This window comes from Euphorbia lathyris, chromosome 8 (assembly GCF_963576675.1).
Source record: "Euphorbia lathyris chromosome 8, ddEupLath1.1, whole genome shotgun sequence".
Lineage (NCBI taxonomy): Eukaryota > Viridiplantae > Streptophyta > Magnoliopsida > Malpighiales > Euphorbiaceae > Euphorbia > Euphorbia lathyris.
The window spans coordinates 84,977,151-85,001,923 of record NC_088917.1 but is presented as its reverse complement, the minus strand read 5'-3'; the positions used below and the strand labels follow the sequence as shown (position 1 = coordinate 85,001,923).

The window sequence follows — 24,773 nt, the reverse complement described above, 5'->3', positions numbered from 1 at the left end:
CAAAATTACAATTAAGTTAAATTACCAAACTTAATTCTTAATATGTTATTATTTTCTATATATTATGATTTTACACTATAATTTAAAAATTCCAGGCCTAATTCATAAATCCTAAAAAATATATTCTAGACTTTTAATTTATAAATTCTAATTCTTAAAATATATTAAAAGTGCTGATTTTACTAATTAGACATAATTTAAAATCATTATTTGATATAATTATAGATAGTTTTTTTAAAAGTGAATTTCTATGTAAATTTCTCTTTTATAATTAGATATGATTTTGGGAAATTTACATAAAAATTTACTTTTTCAAAAACTATTTACAACTATTGAAATCATAATTTTTGAATTATATCAAACTGATAAAATTATTATTTTTAAAGATTAAAGTTTATAAATTAGGAGTTTAGAATATATTATCAAGAGTTTAGGATATATGAATTGGGGTTTAAACTTTTTAAACTAGGTGTAAAAGTATATTTTATTTGATATATATAAAAAAATGACATATTAGGAATTAAGTTTGATAATATGATTTAGTTGTAATTTTGTAGTTAATTATGATATTCATGTAAAAACCAGATCTAAATAGCCCAATAATTAGAGCATCACTATTACTTTTAGCCCAGCCCATGTATGAAACGCGTCGTTTATGTCTGGCGGGAAACAAAAATTAGAAGGATGATGCCAGCAAGGGCTGTCGACAATCTGCTGCCCTCCTCCGCTTCTCACAGCAGCAGCCAGCCGCCTACTTCCCTCCGATTTCCGCCGCCCCACGCTGCAGGAGCTCCTCCACCGTCCAGCTGCTTTCTCGAGTGGACTAGGTAGGCAGCAGTTTCATCTTTTTAAAAAATTTGTCTATCGATAGATTTTAGGTTAGGGTTATTGTAAACTGAAATTAGAAAACTAATTGATGAAATTGAATTGGGGATTATCAATTTGACATTGCAATTTAGATTTTGAGCATAAATATAGGTTAAGTTTGCTTTTTGTTTACATATTTGAATTGGGGATTTGCCAATTTGTCATTGAAATTTAGATTTTGAACACAAATTTAGGTTTTGAGCACAAAAGTATCTTCTGTTTTCTGTTGATTCACAAGAAATCAATATCCCTTATCATAATGAAATTGAAATGAGCAAGATATAGATGAACAGACAGAAAAAGAATGGAGGATGAGACCAAATCTTTGAATATGACTAACCATTACCTATTAAAAATTAGCTTAACTATTACCTTAAGGATTAATCAGTCAAAGCAAAGGCTACAAACTTCAACTTCTCCGACTTCTTCAACTTTCCCGATGCCCGAGTTAGTAGAGTTTTTGAGAGAGTACCAAGCAATTAGGAGTAATTGCAATAGATATATATGTATGTTCGTCGACTATGGTGTTAGGTCATATTTATAGGATGCTGAGGGGTAAATCCATCAGTTTCAATTTTCTCCCTAGGTTCCTAGGAAGACAGCTAGATTATGAAAGTATTGTAGGTAGTTTACATCATACCTGATTTGGGATTCCTTAATCCTCGTTGTGATTGGCAGATTCTAATCCGACCTGGATTCAGATGTTTTCCCATTGGTCCACGTGTCCAAGTGTTTTCCCATTATATAGTTTTTTTTTAATACATTGTTATATAGGAAATAAAGTTTGCTTGGCACAAGTGTTGTCTACCACACTGTTGCTGCCTTGGTCGATTTTCAGCCATCCTCCGTCACTGATCAAGGTTAGTCCCCCAGACCTTAAGTCCTAGCTCCGCCTCTGCATGTTTACCAGTAATAATTAAATCACAATATCTACTTTTTCATTTTTATTGAAATGAAGGGATGTTACATTACAGCTAAAATGTAAAAAGACATCAAATTAGACAACAGAACATAATTTAGGTAACTCAATAAACTGATATCATAGTAGAAGAAATAGTTTCCCAGCTTATGTTGTTGAAGGGGTAATTCGCAATCACCAAAGATAGGTCTAAAACAAGAATCATTATATTATGAGTTACTTCCGTAATTGAGAAAAAGAAATACATGCATCCAATAGTAGTAAGGGGTTGTTTGATAACTCATTTAAGCACTTAAAATTAATACATTAAGTGCTTTTGAGTTTTAGCCTGTTTCATAATAGGATTTATCAACTAAAATTTTAAAATTCAGTACTTACTTTTAGTATTTATCAAAAAGTTACACTATTTAATACTCTCAGCATTTACAATATTGAGCACTTAAAATACCGTATCCATTTTTTCAGCAGTTAATTTTAAGTTTTATCAAACACCACCTAAGACTTTGACATGCAAGCTAATTATCCCTAAACCTAAGCCTCGCAGCAAAAAAAAAAAAAAAATTACGAGCATGTGCACGAGTAAAATTATGTTGCTAATGAAGTTGCTTTACATAGTAGAGGAAAAGATAGAATATCTAGCAATAAAGGATCGGAATAAAAAATTAGTTGTAGGGGCATATTTAACTCAGGCCAATATGTCCCTTTACCCTACAGAATTACCTTTCAATACTTTTGCTACCCCTCTTTACTCACTCAATATTGCTCAACTGCAAAAAAATAATCTCTCCCCTTTTTTCACAATAACATAAGATTGGTTAAACATGGGTAAGACTAAGGAAATTTAGATAACAATGGAATTTGAAAAAAAGTAACCAACCAAAATATGGAAAAGCCAAGTTGTGACAACTAAGGTCAATTTTAGGGAAAACCAGGAATCTTGTTGAAAACTTCTCACAATTGGCTTCAGTTATATTTCTCCCCTGAAAAAAGCATCAACAACAAATTTAATCTGAAGTACGATTGATTACACATTCTGAAATGTCACCCTGTTGCAAAAAGTTCTCATTTCCCTCTTTAAAAATATCTCTCCCTTCCAGGAAAAGGGACAAGGGAATGAGAATAAAAACTCTGGTTAGTGAATTATTCCTACTCCATGTAGGTAACTGTTGAAATCTCAAATAGTTAGTCCTAAATGAGTATAATCTCCTTGATGTATTCGTTATAATTTTTCTAAAATAATGTGAGGTTTGCACTAAAATTGCAGCAAACCAGCCTTCCATTCCCAGCAAAAGATATGTAAAAACCAAATGATCTCCAATCATATAATCATCAGTCTTACACTATTACTGTTGTAAATAGATAAATAATCATAATGCATATAAGGCACTTCACAAAATAGTTAAGAGCCATGCGGTTAAGAAAAACAGAATTTGATTCTAATAGAAAGACTTGAAGGACTAATTTGCACTACAAGTCATTTTCAATTTCTTATTCTTACACTAACTATTTTAAGCGGAATAACTATATTTCATTTCACCTAATGCATGTGTTAGGTGTCTGTATCATCCCCTAAAAAGCAGTCCAATAACATGTTGGGTATACATCCCAAGTCCCACATTGGAAAGATACAAGGGAGTTGCATAGTTTATAAAGAAGTTCACCAACTACATTAGTATGAGGCCTTTTGGGAAGGAGCCCAAAAACAAATCCGTGCGGGCTTGGCCCAAAGCGGACAATATCATACTAACGGTGGAGCTGTTGGTGAACTCGTGGGCCCAACATAACATGCAAACTAACATTCCATAGATCATAGTTTAGGCCGAAATAAATCAAAGTGCATGGACATCATATCAACTAATTATTCATAGAAGGGAATGAAAGCAATACCACTTAATGAGCCACCCAAACAAAAAATGTTGCATGATGGGAACTTTCTCCAGCACTTCTGCCTTGTACATCTTACGCAAGCCACTATTCACCTTGCCCCAATTAGGTACGCCACTGATGTCGTCCAGTAATGGTGAATGCTCAGCAAACAACCCCTTCTTTACCTTCTTAACAAATGCAATACAAGAGAGGACCTAGGAAGCACCGACACAGGTACGAGTGCGGCAAACAACATTTGAAAAAAATATACGGGTATGGCAGGGACATTGCTTTGATATATTTATTTAAGTTTTACTAATATGATAAATTGGGGTTTTTCTGTATTATTACTATGAGATTCTTTTCTTTAGATACTGGAATCAAAGTTTCTGATTAAGAAAGAAGTTGGTTTCTCTCTAGGGTTGTGCTGTACTCATATTTTTATGTGTTCATATATCTCTCTTTTTTTTTTAATGTACTTAGAAGATACCATAAAAGCAGCAGCAATGGAGAAGATTTCTGCTGCTTGTGCCATGGAATGGAGCATGGAGCTTGAGAAGGCCCTTCGCTCCAAAAAGCCAGGTTAGTGCAGCTTTCATTAATATTCGTGAATCATAATTATGATTCGATTCTGTGGTATAGTTGTCAAATCAAAATCCTCATTTTATGAACCGTGGCTCCTGAATCAAATCGAATTGAAGTGTAAGATTCGGTTCAAAATCCTAATATTATAAAAAAAATAAAATATTTACCATGTTGAACTCAAAATATTATCAAATATTAGTCTAGAAATGCAATTTTATTGTCAAAAAAGAAATTCATATCAATCAAGTACTTAATATTCAAATCTAATGCAAATGCAATCCTAGTAAAACTAATTCACAAAGTGGACTCTCTTTAATAACTTAATGGAGATAAACAGTTTGAGTTTCTCTCTCTGTTTTTTTTTTTTTTTGTCTTGTTGTCAACTTTGAAAATGATGGATTGGAACTAGTTTGAGTTGATAACTCGATAAATAACAATCAAACTAGAGGAGAGTGAGTTTAGTAGTTACTAGTTAGTGTTGTTGAAGTTTTTGATGAAGGGTGATGAAGATCCGGCTCGAAAAGAGCTGAATCAAATCGAACGGTATGATTCGTCATAAGATTCTGTTATAATTTAGATTCGCCCCATAGAAATAGAGCTGAATCGAATCGAATCATACTATTCTAATTGAGTGATTTTTACGTTGTTCAGGTCAAGCTGTCAAGGCAATACAACAGATTGGGGAAAGACTTCAGCTTTTGAGCAGAGAACCAAAACCAACAATGGCTGTGTATAATATGTTTGGCTTAGTTGCAGGAGAGGACAGGCTTTTTGCTAACGCAATCCTCTTACGGCTTGCTGATGCTTTTAGATTGGGCGACAACGATACAAGGCGTTGTATTGTGAGGGTTTTCTTGTCAGAGTTTAAGAACCGTGATAAACTAAAGAAAGGTAAAGAATATGCTGGGATTTTGTCAAAGAACGGAGTGCAAAACCCCATGGAACTTTTGAAAAGGGTCAAAATTGTGTTTGATACCGGAGATGTTGAATCAAGAGCTCTAGCCTTGGTTCTTTTCGGTTGTTGGGCTGATTTTGCAAAAAATAGTGCTCATATACGATACTTGATACTTTCCCACCTAGTCTCTTCTGAGATTTTGGAGGTTAGTTCAGCTTATAGTCCTTTCTAAATTGGCATAAAGGCTTATTTGGCCCATGTGGTATCCAAAATTTTGTCGGTATCATTTGGTAACGTTTGCCCCTGAGTTGTTCCCATATGTGCCACTTAACCTATTTTGGATGAAAAGTTAATCGATTTGTTAATTCAGGACACAATTTTGACATCTACACATGTCAATTGTTTTAATTATTTTTTTACATATAAGCTGTTAGAGTATAAGTCAATGTAATTGTTAGAGTATAAGTCAATGTAATTAATGAATAACATGCCTAAGGGTGTACTGGGGGCAAGCCTTCCCCTGCCAATTTATTTGGCAAGAGGCCGCTCCTAAGACTCGAACCCGTGACCTCTTGGTCACACGACAACAACGTTTACCGTTGTGCCAAGGCTCACCCTCTATATTAAGTCTATATGGAAAAAAAAAATAAAACAATTGCCACGTGTTAAAAATTGTATCATGTGGAAAAATTAACAAATAAAATAATTTTCCATTAAAAATGGGTTAAATGTCACCTATGAGAATAACTCAGGGAAAATGATACTACAGGGGCCAAATGACAAAATTTTGGATACCACAGGGCCAAATAGGACTTTAATCCTTAGCTTTGATTAACTTTGTTTTTTTTTTTAATGCAATGTGTTTTTTTTTTAATGCAATGTGTGCAGGTAAAAGCTTCCCTGTTTTCTGCAGGTCGCTATTGTGAATTGGCAGTTGATTTTGCTTCTGTTGTCTTGGATATGCTGCTTAATACTGTCATTTCACCCGACACTTCATTGGCCGTAAGATTGGCTGGTGCACGGGTTTTTGCAAAAATGGGATGCTCATATTCTATTGCTAATAGAGCTCATCAGGTTCCTACATATTTTTCTTTCCCATTTCATTTTTTGGTTATACAAATTTTTAGACATTAGTATGCTGAAACTTGCAATTACGAGACATTTGACCTTAGCATTGATACAGGGAATGCTAGATTTAGTTGTTGATTGACAATTTGTATGTGCTACTGCGAAGTGAGTGTTGGGCAATGGTGTACATTTTATTGTTTATAAAAAGAAAAATTGATGTCAGAAAGTTTTCCGGTTAATACTATTGTTGCATATAATGAAATCTTGAATTTTCTGTAACATTGTGAGCCTTGGCGCAACGGTAAAACGTTGTTGTCTTGTGACCAGAGGTCACGGGTTCGAGTCTTAGGAGCGGCCTCTTGCCAATTAAATTGACAAGGGAAGGCTTGCCCCCAATACACCCTTGTGGTGGGACCCCTCCCCGGACCCTCGCTCAGCGGGGACGCGTAATGCGACCGGGCTGCCCTTTTTTTTTTTTTTATTGTTAGGGATGTAAACGGGGAATGGGGCTCCCGCGGGGACGAAGACGTGGAATCCCCGATAGGTCGGGGAGCGGGGATGGGAATGTAATCCGCGCCCCGGCCCCGTTTACATCCTTGAACATTGTAAATTTTGGGCTCTCTCTAATTGTATGGAAATTTGAAATTTATGTAATATTCATTGGTTAACAACTTAACCCTATTTTGGCCCTTCTTTCTATTATAAATGATTATTTTATAATAGAAATCATATCTTAAAAGCTTTTAAACGACATTTATTGGGAAAATTTCCAGCATACCAAGTAAATAATGAAGTTCAAAGTTTGTCAATGTGGTAGGTGATTTTACTTTGACATCGTACGAAATTATAGAATTTCTCTCTCTAGTGACAATAAAGGTGTCAGATATTAATATGAAGTAGACCTTTAACTATAAGTTTGAGCTTTTAGTTAAATTGGTTTCATGACATGGTATCAGAGTCTCTTTTAACTAAGTGGTCTAGGGTTTGATAATCAAGGAATAGTTTAAAAACGAGCTACAAGTGATTACCTTATAATCCAATTGGTAGTTGTGCATTTTGAAACATGATTAGGAAGTTTAGGCTTAATACATATGCTGCCCCATATACTTGGCCCAAAACTTCAACTGCCCCCAGAACTTTCAGAATTTTCAAATGACCCCTATCCTTGTCCAATTGAAGTTAATAACCTCATTTTCTCAATAGAATTTGTTAGATGCATAAATTGGCACACACTTTACCACGTGTCAAAAATAGAATGCCATATAGACAGACAAATGATTAGGAACTTTTGAAAGTTCATGGGGCAGTTGAAGTTTTGAGGTTAGTGAATGCAATTGGACAAGAATTGGGGGTTATTGAATGCAACTGGACAAGAATTGGACAAGAATAGAGGTCATTTGAAACTTTTGAAACTTTTGGGGGCAGTTGAAGTTTTGGACCAAGCACAGTGGGCAACATATGAATTAAGACGGAATTTTAATGTGAAATCACATAACCATTTACAATTGTATTGTGTTTATAGCTTTTGCATGTGTCTATTTTTGCAGGATCATGAAATAGTGCTAACTGGTATTGTTGCAGATAGGTGTAAAGCTGCTGATAGATTCTTCTGATGAGGATTTTTCTGTTGCAATGTTGGTTTCTCTCTCGAAACTTGTTGCCAAATCGCCCTTTCTTCTTTCCAAACAGGTATTTTGTCCAATATAATGCACCGTTGGTCACTGAACTTTCATGGTTGTCTCAAAATGGTCACTCAACTTCAATTTGTCTCAATAATATCATTCAGCTTTGAATTTTGTCTTAAGAAAGTCAGTCCGGCTACTTAAAGAGCAAAAAGACTGCGGAAAAGTGACGTGACAGCCACATCAGCAGTAGTCAACTTCCACTGCTGAACGAAACACACATGTCTGCCACCTACATGACATGTAGCTGCCATCTAGCTTACCGAAATGACACGTGTCAGCTAGGTGGCAGTCATGTGTCATTTTGATCAGTTAGGTGGCAGCCACTTGTTGTTTTGGTTAGCGGTGAAAGTTTACTAGTGCTGGCATAGAAGCCACGTCATATTTCTGGTGTCTCGCCGAACTTTCATGGTTGTCTCAAAATGGTTACTCAACTTCAATTTGCCTCAATAATATCTTTCAACTTTGAATTTTGTCTCAATAAAGTCACTCCGGCGACTTCAAGAGAAAAAAGGCTCCGAAAAAGTGACATGACAGCCACATCAGCAGTAGTCAACTTCCACTGCTGAATGAAACGACACGTGTCTGCCACCTACATGACATGTAACTTCCACCTAGCTTACCGAAACGACACGTGTTAGCTAAGTGGCAGCCATGTGTCATTTCGATCTGTTAGGTGGCAGCCACGTGTCGTTTCAATTAGCGGTGAAAGTTGACTAGTGCTAGCATAGAAGCCATGTCATATTTCCGGTGTCTTTTGCTCTTGAAGTCGCCGGAGTAATTTTATTAAGACAAATTGAAGTTGAGTTACCATTTTGAGACGACCATTAAAGATCAGTGACGAATGGTGCATTTAACTATCAATATAAATGGTAGCTTTGTATTTTTTTCTGTTCCACAAAGTTCTGAGTTTTATCCTTTAATGCAGTTCAACTTACTACTCTTGTTTCTCAATCAAGAGAAAACTCTACGACTGCAAGCAACCGCAATAAGGTGCCTTCATTTCGTACTTATGAAAGGAGTTTGTCAAGCACCTGTCAGAATAGATTTAATCAAGTTGTTACTAAGAATTGTGGACGAAAACGAAACTGAACTTCCATCAGCTATGCAATGTGAAGCGTTGCAGATTTTGCGAAAGGTCATCCTCAACTAATTCCGTCAAGTTTTGATTTCATATTGTTTGTTTTGAAGTGTATTGAATCATATTATCCAATGTGCAGATGCTTGTACTTCAACTACCTTTTCTCGATTGCGGGAACCTGTTTGAATTTACGCAGCTGTTGACTATTGTGGAGAAATCCACTCAGTCGCCTGTACTATCAAAGAGCCTCTTAGCAATCCGTATTCTAATAGATATGTCGATAAAGCTTCGGGGAAGGACCAATATAGGACCTGATGGGTATTGTTTCTCTTCTTTGCCAAGGATCTTCTTGATTTTAGTGGATCAAATAACCTCGCTGGACTGTCAGAAAAATTCTCGAGTAATTCAGGAATTTCAGAGCCTTCTCAATCATCTTCTGTTTCTTGTTGGAGAATGTCCAGATCTCGGTGTACCGATACTGGAGGAAACTAGATCTTTTGTTGAGTATCTTGTGGATCTGCAGGACAGAATCTTAGCTACAAGAGATGCAGATGTATCAGCGGATGAATTTGTGCATTTCACGGGTCAAAAGGGCATGAATATTAGTTTGAATCTGGTAAATAATGTTCAAAAGTTTGCTGTAACTTGCATTGAGAATCTCAACGAAGTTGGCGCCATGACGAATGAAATGCTCGATAAAGTTAAGCTTTTGGTTGAGTCTGTCCACAGTTGCAGATTATTTGAATCCGATGTGCATCTGAAATACTCTATTCTGTTGCACTCTCGAATTTTTCGCGGCTCTCTGCTCAACGAGAATGACGAATCTAGTGGCGGTTGTGGGAATTTTAGTACCTCACTTTGTCAAGAGCTGGTTGAATATGAAATTCTCTCTCTTGAGCTTGCGGATAAAATGTTGCGAAAGAGAGATTACTGGCACGCCTATAAAGCTGGCATCTTTGCAGCATATCAGGGAGCATGGGCCACGGCTTCATTTATATTCGGGCAATTGATAGGTAAGGTTCAATCTGATTCTTTTTCTTGTTGGTTAAACGCATTAGCTAAGTTTGCTGAATCTGAAGTGAAAATTCAATCTGAAGCATATTCAATTTTTTTATAATTAACAATTATATATATATATATATTTATGTGGGCTTATATGGGTTGGGCTCGGGATTTGATTTTTAAGCCCGAGCCCAGCCCGGCCCGAGCCCGCCTAAATTAATTGTGGGCTGGGCTGGGCTTGGGCTGAGCATTTTTACTTAAAAACCCGACTGGCCCGGCCCGAGCCCGGCCCATGGACAGGTCTAGTTGTAGATAGTTTTTTTTAAAAGTGAATTTATATATAAATTTCCCATTTAATTAACCAATCAGTTATTCCGGGTAAAGTTATTTTTTTAAGTATTTGACTCGCAACTAAAAGGGTGTTTGGTAGCTTATTTTCATGTTTATGTTTACCTTTTTACTTCAAAAATGAGAGTTTTATGTGTTTGATTAGTGACGTGTTGTTTGCCTTTTACACCTGAAAAGTAGCATTTTACAAAAGCAGGAAATCCATGCTTTTTTGAAAAAACAGTTTTTTCCAACAGTAAACCGTAACAGCAAACAGGAAACATCAACAACAAAACAAATGAGTCCTAACTAAGTATAAAACATATATGTTGTCTCGACTTATCCAAAAACTTAATTAATCATCTGAATTTTCAACTTTTAACATGTTTAAATTGTCCGGATAGTCTCTCAACTTGTTTAAAATATAATCAATTAATCATTCGGTTGTAAATAAGTAAACTGCATATGAAAGTGTGTTGCACGTGCTTTGAAAAAGTCAAACAACATCACTTCGAACTTGGTCGTTTGACTTTTCCAAAATGCGTCCAATATACATTTTGGATGGGTATAATGTGCAAAAATATTCCTAACGTTTATAGTTAGGAGCAATTTTATTCTTAATGTCTAAATTGGTGCAATTTTACCCCTTATGTCGGCACCAAAAATAATTTTACCTCTAACGTTGACAAGTTGGGCCAATTTAAGAAATAATGCATCAAACTGCCTATCCGTCATGAATCTTGTCATCTACACTTCACTTGTGCACTATTTTATCAATCGTTAGTAACTGATGATAAACATATGATTAGACATGATTTTTTTTAAAAAAAATATATTGTCTTTTGTACGAGTTGGAAAAACGCCGAATTTATAAATATTAATTTCCAATTATGCTTTCAAAATTTTTTCCTCCAATTCTATTATTAAATAAAAAAAAAATGAGAAATCTTTTTTAGAGTCAATTAATATGGAACTGATGCAAAATAATAAACAAAATGTTTGTGTTTTATAATAATATCTAAAATTAACCCAACTTACTAACATTAAGGGTAAAATTGCTATTGGCTGCCGAGGTTAGGAGTAAAATCGATCCATTTTAGAGTTTAGGGGTAAAATCGCTCCATTTTAGAGTTTAGGGAAAAAATTGCTTCTAGCCATAAACATTTGGGGTTTTGCACACCATCCCTTTTTTTTTTTTTTTGGTAAGAAGGGAAGAAAAAAAAAAAAACAAACAAAAACCTAACCCGGGATCAGTCTAGGAAGACTGACCCCAATCCTATCCTCAAGAAGAGAAGGTAACAGAAAAGAAGGAGGAACGGAAAGGGTAGAAACACCTAACATCCCCCCATGCCCAGCAGCTGCCAAGCGATCCGCCACGCGGTTTTGCTCCCTATAAATATGGGAGAAGGTAAGAGAATCGAAGGCAGGACGAAGCCTCAAGATGGCTTTAATGAGATTCTGACTCTTAAGACAAACAGCCTGTCTATCCGAAATCCTGTTGATAGCCTCCAAATTGTCAGACTCCACCGAAAGTCTTTTAACACCCATGCGAATGGCGAGTTTAATGCCAGACAAGATCCCCCAGAGCTCTGCAGTAAAGGAGGAGCCCGTACCTAAGTTATGGGTAAACCCAGCCAGCCAGGCGCCACCAGCATCCCGAAGAACTCCACCAGCAGCAATTCTGCCATTACTAAGGCAGGAGCCATCCGTATTCAACTTGACAACCCCTTCCTTGGGCTTCCTCCAACCAACTAACTGGACCTCTTTAACCGGGGAGGGGTGAACCAGGGGCTCTCCTTCAAAACTCTTTGTAATAACAGAGAGTTTTTTCGAGAAGTAAAACCGGAGATCAGGAAACACACCATCCCTTTTATATACAACTTATTTTTTTTTACAATCGAATGATTAATTGACGATAATTTATGGGGCTTTCATGACATTTTGAAAGTTGAGGGTTAAGTTTTTTTTTTTTTTTTTTTTTTTTTTAAATTTCAACAGAAAATGATGTATTAACTTAAAGGATAAAGTATAGAAATATATCTAACGTTTTATCTAGGAGCAATTTTACCCCAACGTCAAAAATAGTACAATTTTATCTTTTACGTTGGCAGTAAATATAATTTTACTCCTAACATTGACAATTTGGATCAATAGAAAAATTATTAATCAGATTGTTTTCTCGATCATGAAAGACTACATTTTATATATACGTCATTTTATCATTCATTAGTAATAGATGTCAAACATATGATTAAAAGTGATTTTTTTTTAAAAAAATTTAAAAAATATAGTATATTTTGTACGAGTTGGATAAAAAATTTAAATATTTTACCGAATTTAAAAATATTAATCTCCAATTCTATTATTAAATCACAAAAAATATAAAATTATTTTTTAAAATCAACTTAAATACAATTAGAAATACAATATTTGTATTTTATAATTATATCTAAAATGAATATTAACCCAAAATTGCTCTTCCCTATCAATATTAATTATAGGGAAAAGTACGAAAAAAATGCTTGTGGTTTGCCCAATTTACAAATAGAGGCATGTGGTTTAAAAGTTTACAAATAAAGGTCTGTGATATGTTTTATTTACAAAACAAAGTAATACAATTGCACAATTAAGCTCTGATTACAATCAAAGATATTTTTATCTTAAAAAAATTATTCAGCAAAACACAACTCCTACAAAAAGCAACTTCCTAAATCGAAACAATAAATAATATGGTGGAATTTTACGGTTTTTATTAATTTGACAGTTTATAAACTAAATTGATATTTAAGTTTATTTTACACGGTTGCAATTTGATTTTGGGATATGTGTTTGTCAACATATAAATATAATTGAAAAAGAAATTAAAAAAATATTTTGATTGTCATCAATTACTTAAAAGTTTAATTTTAAATACTTTGTTTTGTAAAAAAAATATATCACATACATCTATTTGGAAACTTTTAAACCGCGGACCTCTGTTTGCAAATAAGACAAAGCACGAGCATTTTTTTTTTCCTACTTTGCCCTTAATTATATTTATCTTTTTCCACTAATAATTATCCATGTATTAATAAAATTTCAAAATTAACTAGTTACTTGGTGGTTAGATTTTCCCCTTCTCTACTTGATACAAGCTTCGGAACAGTAAAAATGGTGAAAAAAATGATTTCCGTTGAAATCAAATGGGGCGGAGTCGGAGAAGAAAGATAGCTGCGAGCAGGAGAGGGAAGCCAACTTTGAAGGCTCCTTTTAAGGAGGTAGTAGAAGTCAAACAGTGCCGAATCACGATAATTGCTGCAGTGTTCTTCGTTTACCCATGTGAGTATCTCTGCCATTTCCAGAAATTTCAGTTCTCTTTTAGTTGAGCAGGGCAAGTCTTTCAATCGGGACTCTGTGCTCTGACATAGCAGAAATTTTAGGGCTCTTTATTCGACTACGGCAAGATCTCTGCCGTGAAACTCAGTTTCCCGAGCTAAAATGGCGTGTTATTATGTTTTAGCCTTATTTTAAATTAATTAGGTTGTGAAGTATTAGTTCTGTAATCAACCTGAGCTTTGACTGTAACTATCTGAACTATTCAGAGTGGGTGGCGCCGGTTAGTAGGCCTTGAGCGGCCATAAAGGATGGTGATGGGTAGAATGTACTGAATCCCACCTACTAAATGGAGATAGAGTCACAGTACTTATTAGTAAAATGAGAATTGCAAAGACTTTTAAAAACCGTGGGGTCTAATGCGATATCTACATGCAATGGGGCAATATGTTACAATTGGTAACAGAGCCTGACTCTCCATGTACAATGTGTGGTTCAGGGACGAACAAGACGTATTTTGGTGGGCACCCGGTTCGGAGTGGGTGGCGCCGGGTAGAAGGCCTAAGTAAGAGCGGCCTAAGGGATGATGATGGCAGGAATGAACTGAATCCCACCTTGAAAATAGAGAGATAGTGACCAGTCCTTATTAGTAAAATGAGAATCTAATACATATAGACGTATTTTAAAACCGTGCGTCCAATGTGTAGCTTTGGGCCAAAGCTAACAACATCTACATGGTATTACCATGATGTTACATTGACCTAGTCATACTATTTTCATTAGAAAATTGTCAAGCTCCAGCTCAACATCCTTCTCGCGAGCTGCTCGTGAGCTTTTAAAGAGTTTGATCACGACCTTTGCTCATGAGCAGCTCGTTTGTGATTTGACACTAGCAAACAACTCATTATGTTGGTTTGAAATTTCTTTTAACACATGCCTACAAAGTTTTAACCAAAGTTTACATGAACTAGGTTGTTTTATTTCCCTGTCAATAGAAATAGCATTATTAGAAAAATAGTCGAACCAAGCTTACTCATGAATAATATTATAATCGAGCTTGTTCAGCAGTCTAAAAATGAGTCTACCGTGAGATTTCCAGCGGAGTTTCGCCGTGCTCAAGGTCGGGTTGTTCATAAATCGAGCCAAACATGATCGAACTTTTATCGAGCCGAACGCCGACCCTTTCATACAACCCTATGAATTATTTTCCAATTAAGAAAATTGAATTTATTTTCTTCACATTATTGTTTGGAATCATTCATAGACTTGGATCCGCCATGGAAAGCGAAGAGATGAAAACGGGGAAGATAATAGTGGAGAAAGTTGGAGGAAAATCAACCGTGACAAGCTCCTTCTCCAAGTATCCTCTCAAATTCATCATTCCCACTAAGGTTTTTATTTCTTTTCCTCTTTGACTATCATAAATTTTCATTCAAACGGTTTATTATGGCTTAATACATCTGTTGTCCCTGTACTTGATCCAAAACTTTAACCGGCTCTATTTAGAAGTTTCAAGGAATGACCTTTATTTTTATCCAAAACTTCAACTGCTCCCGTGAACTTACAAAAGTTCATAATTATTTGTCTATCTGGCATTTTCTTTTTGACATGTGGCGAGAACTTTGATACCTGGTAGAGAGCGTCTCCCATTTTCTGCATCCAACAAATTTTGTTAAAAAATAGAGGATTATTGAATACAATTAGATAAGAATAGAGGGTCATTTGAAACTTTTAAAAGTTCGGGGTCAGTTGAAATTGAAATTTTAGACCAAGTACTGGCGGCACGCACATGTATTAAGCCTATTATCTTTATCTTCTTATTGCATTTCTTGATATGATTTGATTTTTCAGGTGGGTCCTTCCAAAATTGATGCCGTTTGGATATATAGTCTCAGCTATGGTGGTGGCATAGTTTCTGTATGCTCTATCCCTCTCTGTATTTTTGTTGCTGTTTGTTTCTGTTTGATTCGTTTTTTAACACTAGCATGTCTAGGGAGACTCTATATCATGTGAATTTATCATTGGAAGTGGATGCACTGCTGTTCTAACCACCCAAGCTTCTACAAAGGTTTGCTAGAGAAATATTTTGCTTTGTCAAATTGATTTGTAGTTATTAATTGAATTAATTCTCTTAAAAATCTTGTTTTTAGGTGTACAAGTCTTTGGGGTCCAAATGTTCTCAACAGATTCTAGAGGTGACATGATTTCCTATACTGAATTGAATTATCACCAACTCTACAAATAGATATGGTTGTCATTATCAAACCTAATTTATGATCTCCCTTTTTCATGATAAAATTTTATTGGGTAAATTACATTCATGGCCACTGAACTTTACTCATTTTCACGGTATATATATGTGTATGATGGTCAATGGTAATAGTGGCTTTTATATTAAAAAGTGTAAAGTTCAGAGTCTTTTATGTTATGTTTTGAAGTTCAGTAGCATATCATAAAAACTAGTAAAGTCCAGTGGCCATGGGTGTAATTTACTCAAATTTTATTATGTTATGCCTTGTCAATGTTGCTTTCTTGGTTTAATGTTGTATATTGTTTCTAATTACTGTCTCATTTTTTTTTCTATGGTGTTCAAGATATTTCGGGGGCTGAAAGGTTACTTGATATCCTATTTGTTTTCTATTACAGAATAAGTCAATATAATAAATGTATAGCATGCTTGTTGATTATAGGCTGCTACAAGACAACTATAGGTGGCTAGTAGGGCTACTGCGATTAAGGAATGATTTTAGGAATGTCTTGTATAAATATATACATCTAGTGCTCTTAAGTAAAATATATTCATGTGGTATTTTAATCTACATGGTATCTCATGGACTTCTTTCTATTTCCATGGTTTATAACATGGTATCATAGCCTTATTTTGACTGCTACGTAGCTATTTATTTGGAGGATGATTTTTAATTTGACTGCTTTATTTCATGCAGTAGGCAAGAATTGGCAGTGATTCCCTTTTGGCTGTCATTCCAGATCCAGTTACATGTTTTTCAACTGCAAGATACTCTCAGAAACAAGTTTTTAGAGTCGTTTCAGACTCAAGTTTGGTTATTGTTGATTGGATTACCAGTGGACGTCATGAAAGTGGTGAAAAATGGGACTTTGAACTTTATAAGAGCACCAATAACATCTTGTTGGACGATGAGCCATTGTTTCTTGATACTGTAAGTCTTCCAAGTCTTTAATTTCACCATTCTTTCTTATATTGCTTTTTTTTTATATATATTATTTTATCAATTGAAGTGCTATTTGGAGGCTTTGATAAGGATTTTGTTGGCTTTTTTCTATGATTTCTTACTTGTGCCATTTAGATAACATTTTGGCACATTTACTTTGAGGCTGCAGAACAAATGTCACTTCTCTGCCCATAGAATTTAAGTCCCCACTAAGTTTTGCACTTATCTACATCGTTGTTAAAGGCGCGCCTGACGCAAAGCTGAAGGTAGTGAGCCTTGGTTGCACAAGGCGAGGCACAGTTTAAAAGGCTCTCTCCTTGTGCGCCCCGCCTAAGTCAAGGCTCGCCTATTTCACTAGGTTTTCTTGTACTGTTTTGTGTAAAGTAAATGGTTGATTAATCTCAACCACTAATCTAATTTAAATAAACTTAATCTTAATCCTTGATCTAAATAAGAATATCAAAATATCATGCGACGTGAATATAGAAAGACTAAAGACTAGAGAGTATCAAGCAATGTAAATATAGAAAGACTAAAGACTAGAGAGGGATTAAGAGCAGAGTCATGTAAAGAATAGTATCCATGAATGATATTAGTACAGTAGCGCTAGTTAGGTACTTTGATTAAAACATTAAGTATATCTTAATGTCTATAAGAAGTACGAACTTAACTTGTGTTTTTGACATTTAGTATTATGTTTTTATGTGGTTTTGTCTTGTTTTTGTGGTCATAAGTGTGTTTTGTGGTTTATTGTTTAACTAGTAATAGAGTATTAGTGATATTGATATCAAATATTGGTATGCTTTAACTAGTAGTAAAGTATGCATTTTTTTTCTATGCCTCGTGTTCCTCAGTCGCGTTAGTGCGCCTTGCGTCTTAAACAACTATGCTTATGTCTTTTGATGAGATTTCCAATTTTGAACTTGAAACAGTAATGTTCTAATGATTAGGCTTCTTCTTGGTGATAATATGTCGGGAAATATGGCAGCATAATGTCAACTATCTACATATTGGGTGGATACTGTATTGATTACTCATGCTAGCTTGTTATCCCTTTTGTCAATGTCTCGAGCGGATCCCGAGCTCGAGCTGAGCCCACTCGAATTGAGCTTTGACCGAGCCGAACTCGAATAGCGTGCGAGCTACCCTGGCTGAGTAACACCCCTCTGCCCGTAGTATTGGGTACTCTTGCTAGCTTGTTATCCCTTTTGTGAACTGCATAAAATTCTGCTTCTCTTCAAAACAAGCAGACAAAAAAACTTTTGTCTTGTTTATCATGGTCAAAATATATTTCTCTGAAGTCTGAAATTCTACATGTTATTGGTTTCTCAAACTCTCTATAAGTTCTTGCAAATTATAGTTCACCTGGACTTTTGACTTTATACCTGTATAATGGCCTTCACATGTTGAGCTACTTGGATGATTATCTTAGATCTCATCTATGTTGCACGGAAACTCTTCAGCACTAATGTTTCCGCATTTTGTGTCCTTTTCCGTTTCCGATTCTTTCCGTTTCCATTACTGTAGCTATATTTTTTTAGAAGCAATATTTCCCGGTGTCTGTTTCCGTTTCCGTTTCTATTTACGTGCAACATAGAATCTCATAATCCACATTCGCTAAACTGACTTGGTTACATTCCTTTAGACAAAATCTATTTTCCAAACTTGTGCTTTTGGGTCTGTCTCCAAGCAAAATCATTGAATTTACTTTTGTATTGGCTTAATACATTAAGAGTCTCCTAAACTTGTTCCAAAAGTTTGTTTGACCCTCTAAACTTACGAAGTATCTCGTTATCCCCCTCAACTTGCTTAAAATGATCTATTAGCCACCTTAGTTTGTTTAAAGTGACCTATCGACCCCCTAAACTTGCTTACAGTGATCCATTAGCCTCCTCAACTTGTTTAAAGTGATATACATTTCAACTTGTCTAAATTTATAAAAAAATCTAAAACTTACAAAATAAAGGTCTAATTCGCGATTCTAAATCTTTAAAATAAATTAACTTTCTATTTTTTTAGAATTTTTACCGCGTTTTTATAGATTTAGGGACCTAATCATTACACTTTAAGCAAGTTCATGGGCTAATGAAACACTATGTAAGTTCAGTGGGCCAATCAAGCTTTTTGGACAAATTCAAGGTGGAAAATTGAGAAGTAACCTTTTTTCCTTATCATAATAATTTTAGGATTTCATTGATCATCAACAATTTCCTGGTTTATTTATTTCTTCTCCTCCATTAATGATTTTCATACTCAATGGTACTATTTGCTCTGTTTCTCCATTATAAATGATGTAATATCTTCTTACAGGTATTGCTAGAGCAAGGAAATATCACTTCTATTGCAGAACGCATGCATGGCTATCAAGTCATTGCAATGGTTATAATCTTGGGGTATATATCTGAACATTTGTGATTCAAAATTTACCATTTTACTTTTCATGACATTAATCAAGAAAGATGAAACTGTCTTCAATTGTCAATGTAAGATTTAGTGATTTCTGTTTTTTAGGCCAAAGGTGAAGCATATTCAAAATCAAGTCCAGGAATATGTGAAAAGGATAATGTCTGAACAATTTTGCCGGCCTTTTACTGGATTAAGTGGCCGTGTGCAATCAAATTCGCCTACTTTCTACACCAAACCACCATTTGCTGCATCCTGCAGTGCTTTTGGTCCCCAGGTATTTAATTTAAAGAAATAAGGTACCAAAATGACCTCAAGGTTTTTGAAGAAGTAACAATTTAGCCTCAACGTACAAAATAGCATCATTTTAGTTTCAATGTTTATGACATGGTATCAATTTAGCCTAGGCAACGTAATTTGAGGCTAAATTGGTACCATTTCACAAACGTTGAGGTATCAAGTTCTCCGTTATTCAGGGTTAAATTGGTAACATTTCACATTGAGGTTAAATTGGTGCTATTTTGTACATTGGAATCAAATTGGTACTACCCCAAAAATCTTGAGGTCATTTTGGTACCTTATCCCTAATTTAAACAGGCGGCACGACAATGTCAAACATGCTTTCTTACATGCTTAATACATCAGTTGCCCCCTTAACTTGTTCAAAAAGTTTGATTGGCCCTTTGAACTTACATGGTGTCTTATTAGCCCCCTAAACTTGCTTAAAGTTTCATGATTAAGTCACTAAATTTATAAAAATGCCATAAACTAATAACCATCCATGGTTATTAGTTTAGTAGCATTAGTTAGAATCACGAATTAGGCCTTTATTTTTTAAGTTTTGAATTTTTTTACTCACATGGCAAATGGATCACTGTAAGCAAATCCAGGAGTCCGTTAGGTCACTTTAAACAAATCCAGTTGGCCAATATGTTATTTTAAGCAAGTTGAGGGGGCTAATAAAACACTTTGTAAGTTTAAGAGACCAATCAAGCTTTTGAAACAAGTTCACGGGGCTCTTAATGTATTAAGCCTTTCTTACACCTCACACATGGAATTTGTTTCAAGGTCATGTTATGACCTAGCTTAACAATCTTGACCAACTTTCATTTTTGTGCATTGCAATTGAATGCCAACACTTTACGGGTTTTATGATGTGAGGCGCAGTTTAAAAGGCTCTCGCCTTGTGCGTCTCTGGGCTTTGGAGCTTGAGTCAAGGCGTGCCTCTGTAACATAATGTTTTCACTAGGTTTTTTTTTACTGTTTTGTGTAAATCAAATGGTTGATTAATCTAACCATGAGGTTGTGGTGGAGTGGTAAAGGCTCCTCCTCCCTTAACCAAAGGTCCACGGTTCGATTCTCACCTTTGGGAATGGAAAGAATTTCCGTGGCCAGGCCAGCAGTCCCACCCATAGAGAGGGAGGTTGTAAAAAAATGTTAGGCGATTAGCTCTTCAAATTGCTTAAAGTGATATGTGTTTCAACTTGTCCAAATCTCCATTTGCGCTGGCACATAGGATTAAGTGGTTAAGCAACTTTAAGATGGAGGAGGGGTGATTAGACTTTTCTGGACAAGTTTAGATGGTTAGGACCGTATTAGGACATTAACTTCTATTACTAACTACTAAGTTACAGAGAAACATGCTTTTGGAAATAGGTAGAGTTGTAAATGAGCGGCTCGGCATTCGGCTCGATAAAGGTTCGATCGTTTTCGGCTTGAGCCGACCTTGAGTACGGCGAAACTCGGCTTAAAAGTTCATGAGCAGACTCGGTTATACGTTCATGAACAAGCTATATTATAATGCGCTCGTTAGGGCTGTAATCGAGCCGAGCCGAGCTTTGGCCTGTTCAAGCCCTGCTCGCTATAAAATTAACGAGCTCGAGCCCAAGCCGAGCTTGCTATAAAATTAACGAGCCAAGCCCGAGCCGAGCTTTGGCTTGCTCAACGAGCTTGAGCCGAGCTTCGAGCTTGTTTTGAGCCCAAAATCCTCTTTTTGACTTGGTTCATTAAGAAAATTATCTAACCATGAATTATTTGTGAGTAAATTGTTAATTATATTTGTGAAGTTTACTCGCAAATAACTCTTTAATTGTGTACATAAACAAGCTCACAAGCAAAGTTTGTGAATAAATAAACAAGATGTTTACAAATAGTTCGTCTATTACTCATTTTTATGTTTGTGAACGAACTCATCTAATAACAAATGAAATAATATTAAGTTTAGATATTTGTGAACTAACACAAAACTATATAGTTTTCTACAAACCTAAAATTTGTTCATAAATGTTCTAATCGAGCCTGCTCACGAGCTTTCGAGCCAAGCTTTGACCTGCTCAAGCTTGGCTCGTTTACGAACCGAGCCAGTAAATCGTGTTCACGAGCGGTTCATTTACAAATCGAGCCGAGTCGAGCCGAGCTTTTATCAAGCCGACCACCGAGCTGCTCATGAGCGGCTTTGTTCATTTACAGCCCTAGCGCTCGTGTATGAGCTTGGTTGGATTATTTTTTTAATGGTATTTATAAAGGGGATATCTAAAACAATGTAGTTTTGTAGGTTCCAGAACAACGTAGTTTTGTGTTAGAAAAATTTCAAATGAACATAACTAATGAGTTGTTCGTGAGCGAAATTCATGAACAAAATTAACGAGCTGATCATGAGCAAAGCTCGTGAACAAGTTCACGAGCAGGATTTTGAGCTCGAGCTCGTCAATTTTCTGACGAGCCAAACATGAGCATGCCAAAACTCAGCTTTGCTCGGCTCGATTACAGACCCTAGGTCCTTGCTGTTTTTTCATAGAATCTATATTATAAATTCTATAAATTGTTCTTTATTTATTTATTATTATTATTTTATAGAAACAAGTTGGTATTTATTGATACAGGGAATAGGTGTTATTGTGAGGATAGCTGCCATGACAACTGAATCAGTGTACAAGTTCTTACAGCATATTCTGGCTGATATGAAGCTTTTGATTGGGGTTGTACCATATCATCATTGAACATCTTTTCATTAAGGCATTACACACATTTGTCTCCCCAAACTAAAGCTTCAAAGTCAATTAAAACCCTAAATTATCAAAATCATCAATCAGGTCCCTGAATTAAGCAAAAATCATCAATTGATTCCTCATCCTATCATAAAATTAGAAACTGTGACTATTTGATATAGACTGTAATAATCTCAGTGATGGTTCAAAATGAGTTTGGGAAAGAGGATGTGAAAATGTTCAACCGAATGATTTTTGATGAAGCCTCAATTGATGAGTTTTGTTTAGAATAGGGACTCAATTGATGATTGTTGCTTAATTCAGAAACCTGGTTGATGATTTTGATAGTTTAAGATTCTAATTGATTTTGAAGTCTTAGTTTGGGGAACCAAATTCGTATTACGCCTTTCATTAATGATTTAATTCCTATATACAGTAAAACCTCTATAAATTAATAATGTTGGGACCATGAAATTTTATTAATTTATAGAGGTTATTAATTTATCGAGTATAAAATTAGTGATCTGGCCCAAGTCGGGACCAGAAGAAATTATTATTTTAAAGAGGTTATTAATTTATCGAGTATTAATTTATGAAGGTTTGACTATATATATATATATAATAAAAAGAGAGAGAGGGAGAGGTAAAAGCATTAATAGGAATTTGTTCTGTGAATTGAGAAACTGCAGTTTCAACATAAATTTTGTCATTTTGATATTGATATTGATATGAATTAGGCACTTGAGAATGTGAATGACATCCAACCATTGTAAAGTCGAAGTGGCGGAAAGGTCGCCTTGAAATATTTGTGGTCGTTAGGCGTTTGGGTGCAAGTTGAAACGACTTTGAATTAAGGACCCGTTTGTTTCAGCTATCTCTATTACTGTTTGTTGTTGCTGTTAGCTGTTACAGATAGACATCATATATTAGTTGGTTTTTTTTATAAATCTAAAAAGCAGTTGTTTCGAATTTTTACTAAACGATTTTTGTCTCATGTTCAAATTTAAAAGGTAAAAAGCAGTTCCGAAAAATAGAAACAAACGAGTTCTAAGCCTGAAATTTATTCGACCATTGTAATACAAATTAGGGGTGCAAGCGAGCCTCGGTAGTTCGCAAACTATTCGAGTTCGGCTCGATGAAAGCTCGATCAAAGCTCGGCTTGATATGGTTCGACTCGAGTTTGAGATCGGCTCGAGCACTAACGAGCTGAGTCCGAGCTTCCTTAGGTTCGGCTCGAAAGCTCGCGAGCATGCTCGATTATTTTTAATTACTATATATATTTCATTAGTTATTATTAGTTTTCATCACCCATACAAAAAATGACACAAAAAAAGCTTAGACATTTGAGTATTTAGCGAGACAATTAGGTTTTGATAAGGAATAAAATACATTACAAAGTTTAATATATATGTCATTGTTTGAAATTTTTTTCCGAGCTTGTGTTTTCCGATCACAAGTATCATATACTGTTTTGGAATCTCGACAATAACATTATTGTTTTTCTTTATAAATATTTTAAACTCATATGGAGTATGTTATAAGGCTTTTCTATTTTTTACACTACTTATTCTATGCATGTATGATGAATTTGGTTAAAGCTTGTTAGAAGCTCGATAAAAGCTCGGCTCGGTCAAAGCTCGGTCAGATTCGGTCAAAGCTCGGTTCGGTCAAAGCTCGTCAAAGCTCGATTCGAGAGGGCTCGACTCGAGATATTAACGAGTCAATACCGAGCCTACCTAGGGTTCGGCTTGGTTCGGCTCGGTTGCACCCCTAATACAAATAATCTGTATACATTATAAATTGCGTATGATGGAGCTAATGAAAAGTTTATTTCAAATGCAAATAATGAGTTTACATGATCCTATAAAATGAAAAAAAAACAAAGAGCTTACATGTAAAATAACGAAATTTGCATTTAACGTTTTTTGGGGGAAAAAAACTTCTAATTCTAATGTAAAAATAATACATCTTTCTCCTGAATTTGTCCAAAAAATTTGATTAGTCTCCTGAACTTTCAAAGTATTCCGACAGTCCCTTAACTTGCATAAAATGCTCAATTAGTTCCTAAACTTGCATAAAATGTAATCAACTCGGTTGTAAAATGGTAAATTAAATGCGGAAGATGTATTTCACGTATGTTAGAATGTTATTACATAATTCAAAAATAGATTGAAAAAGAAGTTATTGCTTGTTCAACTAACTTTATAAAACTTGGCTTCTCTAATATTAGAGCCGTATACCTCCGATCTTTGTCGTTTTACTTTTTTTAAGACGTGTGCAATACATCTTCCGCATTTAACTTACTTTTTTTTGCAACCAAATGTGGAAGATGTATTACACATGCATTGAAATGTTATTACATAATTGACATAATAGATTAAAAATGAAATTTTTACTTTCTGAACTATGAAACTTGTCTTTTCTAATATTAGACCTACATACTCCAACCCTGATCATTTTACTTTTTTTAAGGCACATACAATATATATTCTGCATTTAACTTATTTTTTTTTATACAACTGAGCGATTAATTGATTACATTTTATGCAAGTTCAGATAACTAATTGAACGTGTGTTATTAAGACTTT

At 35.1% G+C, this 24,773-nt stretch overlaps 2 protein-coding genes across 2 annotated transcripts; both read left to right on the top strand.

The window, feature by feature from the left end:
* Positions 1 to 692: 692 nt before the first annotated feature.
* LOC136202678 (uncharacterized) lies at positions 693 to 13,522 on the top strand. The gene is made up of 9 exons (XM_065993448.1): positions 693 to 827; positions 1,651 to 1,727; positions 4,136 to 4,234; positions 4,889 to 5,337; positions 6,021 to 6,206; positions 7,782 to 7,889; positions 8,811 to 9,020; positions 9,103 to 9,976; positions 13,400 to 13,522. The coding sequence occupies exons 3-9, from the start codon at positions 4,159 to 4,161 to the stop codon at positions 13,438 to 13,440; spliced, it is 1,944 nt and encodes a 647-aa protein (XP_065849520.1). The 5' UTR covers positions 693 to 827; positions 1,651 to 1,727; positions 4,136 to 4,158; the 3' UTR covers positions 13,441 to 13,522.
* LOC136202679 (urease accessory protein D-like) lies at positions 13,472 to 22,792 on the top strand. Its single transcript, XM_065993449.1, has 9 exons — positions 13,472 to 13,610; positions 14,869 to 14,995; positions 15,456 to 15,521; positions 15,598 to 15,672; positions 15,755 to 15,799; positions 16,553 to 16,783; positions 19,106 to 19,188; positions 19,307 to 19,475; positions 22,081 to 22,792. Exons 2-9 carry the CDS (start codon positions 14,882 to 14,884, stop codon positions 22,195 to 22,197), a joined length of 900 nt encoding a protein of 299 aa, XP_065849521.1. The 5' UTR covers positions 13,472 to 13,610; positions 14,869 to 14,881; the 3' UTR covers positions 22,198 to 22,792.
* The last annotated feature ends 1,981 nt before the right edge of the window (positions 22,793 to 24,773 follow it).

Bases quoted from the DNA above. Each gene is read 5' to 3' on its own strand.
- LOC136202678 (XM_065993448.1), top strand. From the start codon at position 4,159: ATGGAGAAGATTTCTGCTGCTTGTGCCATGGAATGGAGCATGGAGCTT. The intron at 4,235-4,888 runs GTTAGTGCAGCT...TACGTTGTTCAG, and splicing joins CCTTCGCTCCAAAAAGCCAG to GTCAAGCTGTCAAGGCAATA. The intron at 9,021-9,102 runs GTCATCCTCAAC...TCCAATGTGCAG, and splicing joins CGTTGCAGATTTTGCGAAAG to ATGCTTGTACTTCAACTACC.
- LOC136202679 (XM_065993449.1), top strand. From the start codon at position 14,882: ATGGAAAGCGAAGAGATGAAAACGGGGAAGATAATAGTGGAGAAAGTT. The intron at 14,996-15,455 runs GTTTTTATTTCT...TTGATTTTTCAG, and splicing joins AATTCATCATTCCCACTAAG to GTGGGTCCTTCCAAAATTGA. The intron at 19,189-19,306 runs GTATATATCTGA...TCTGTTTTTTAG, and splicing joins GCAATGGTTATAATCTTGGG to GCCAAAGGTGAAGCATATTC.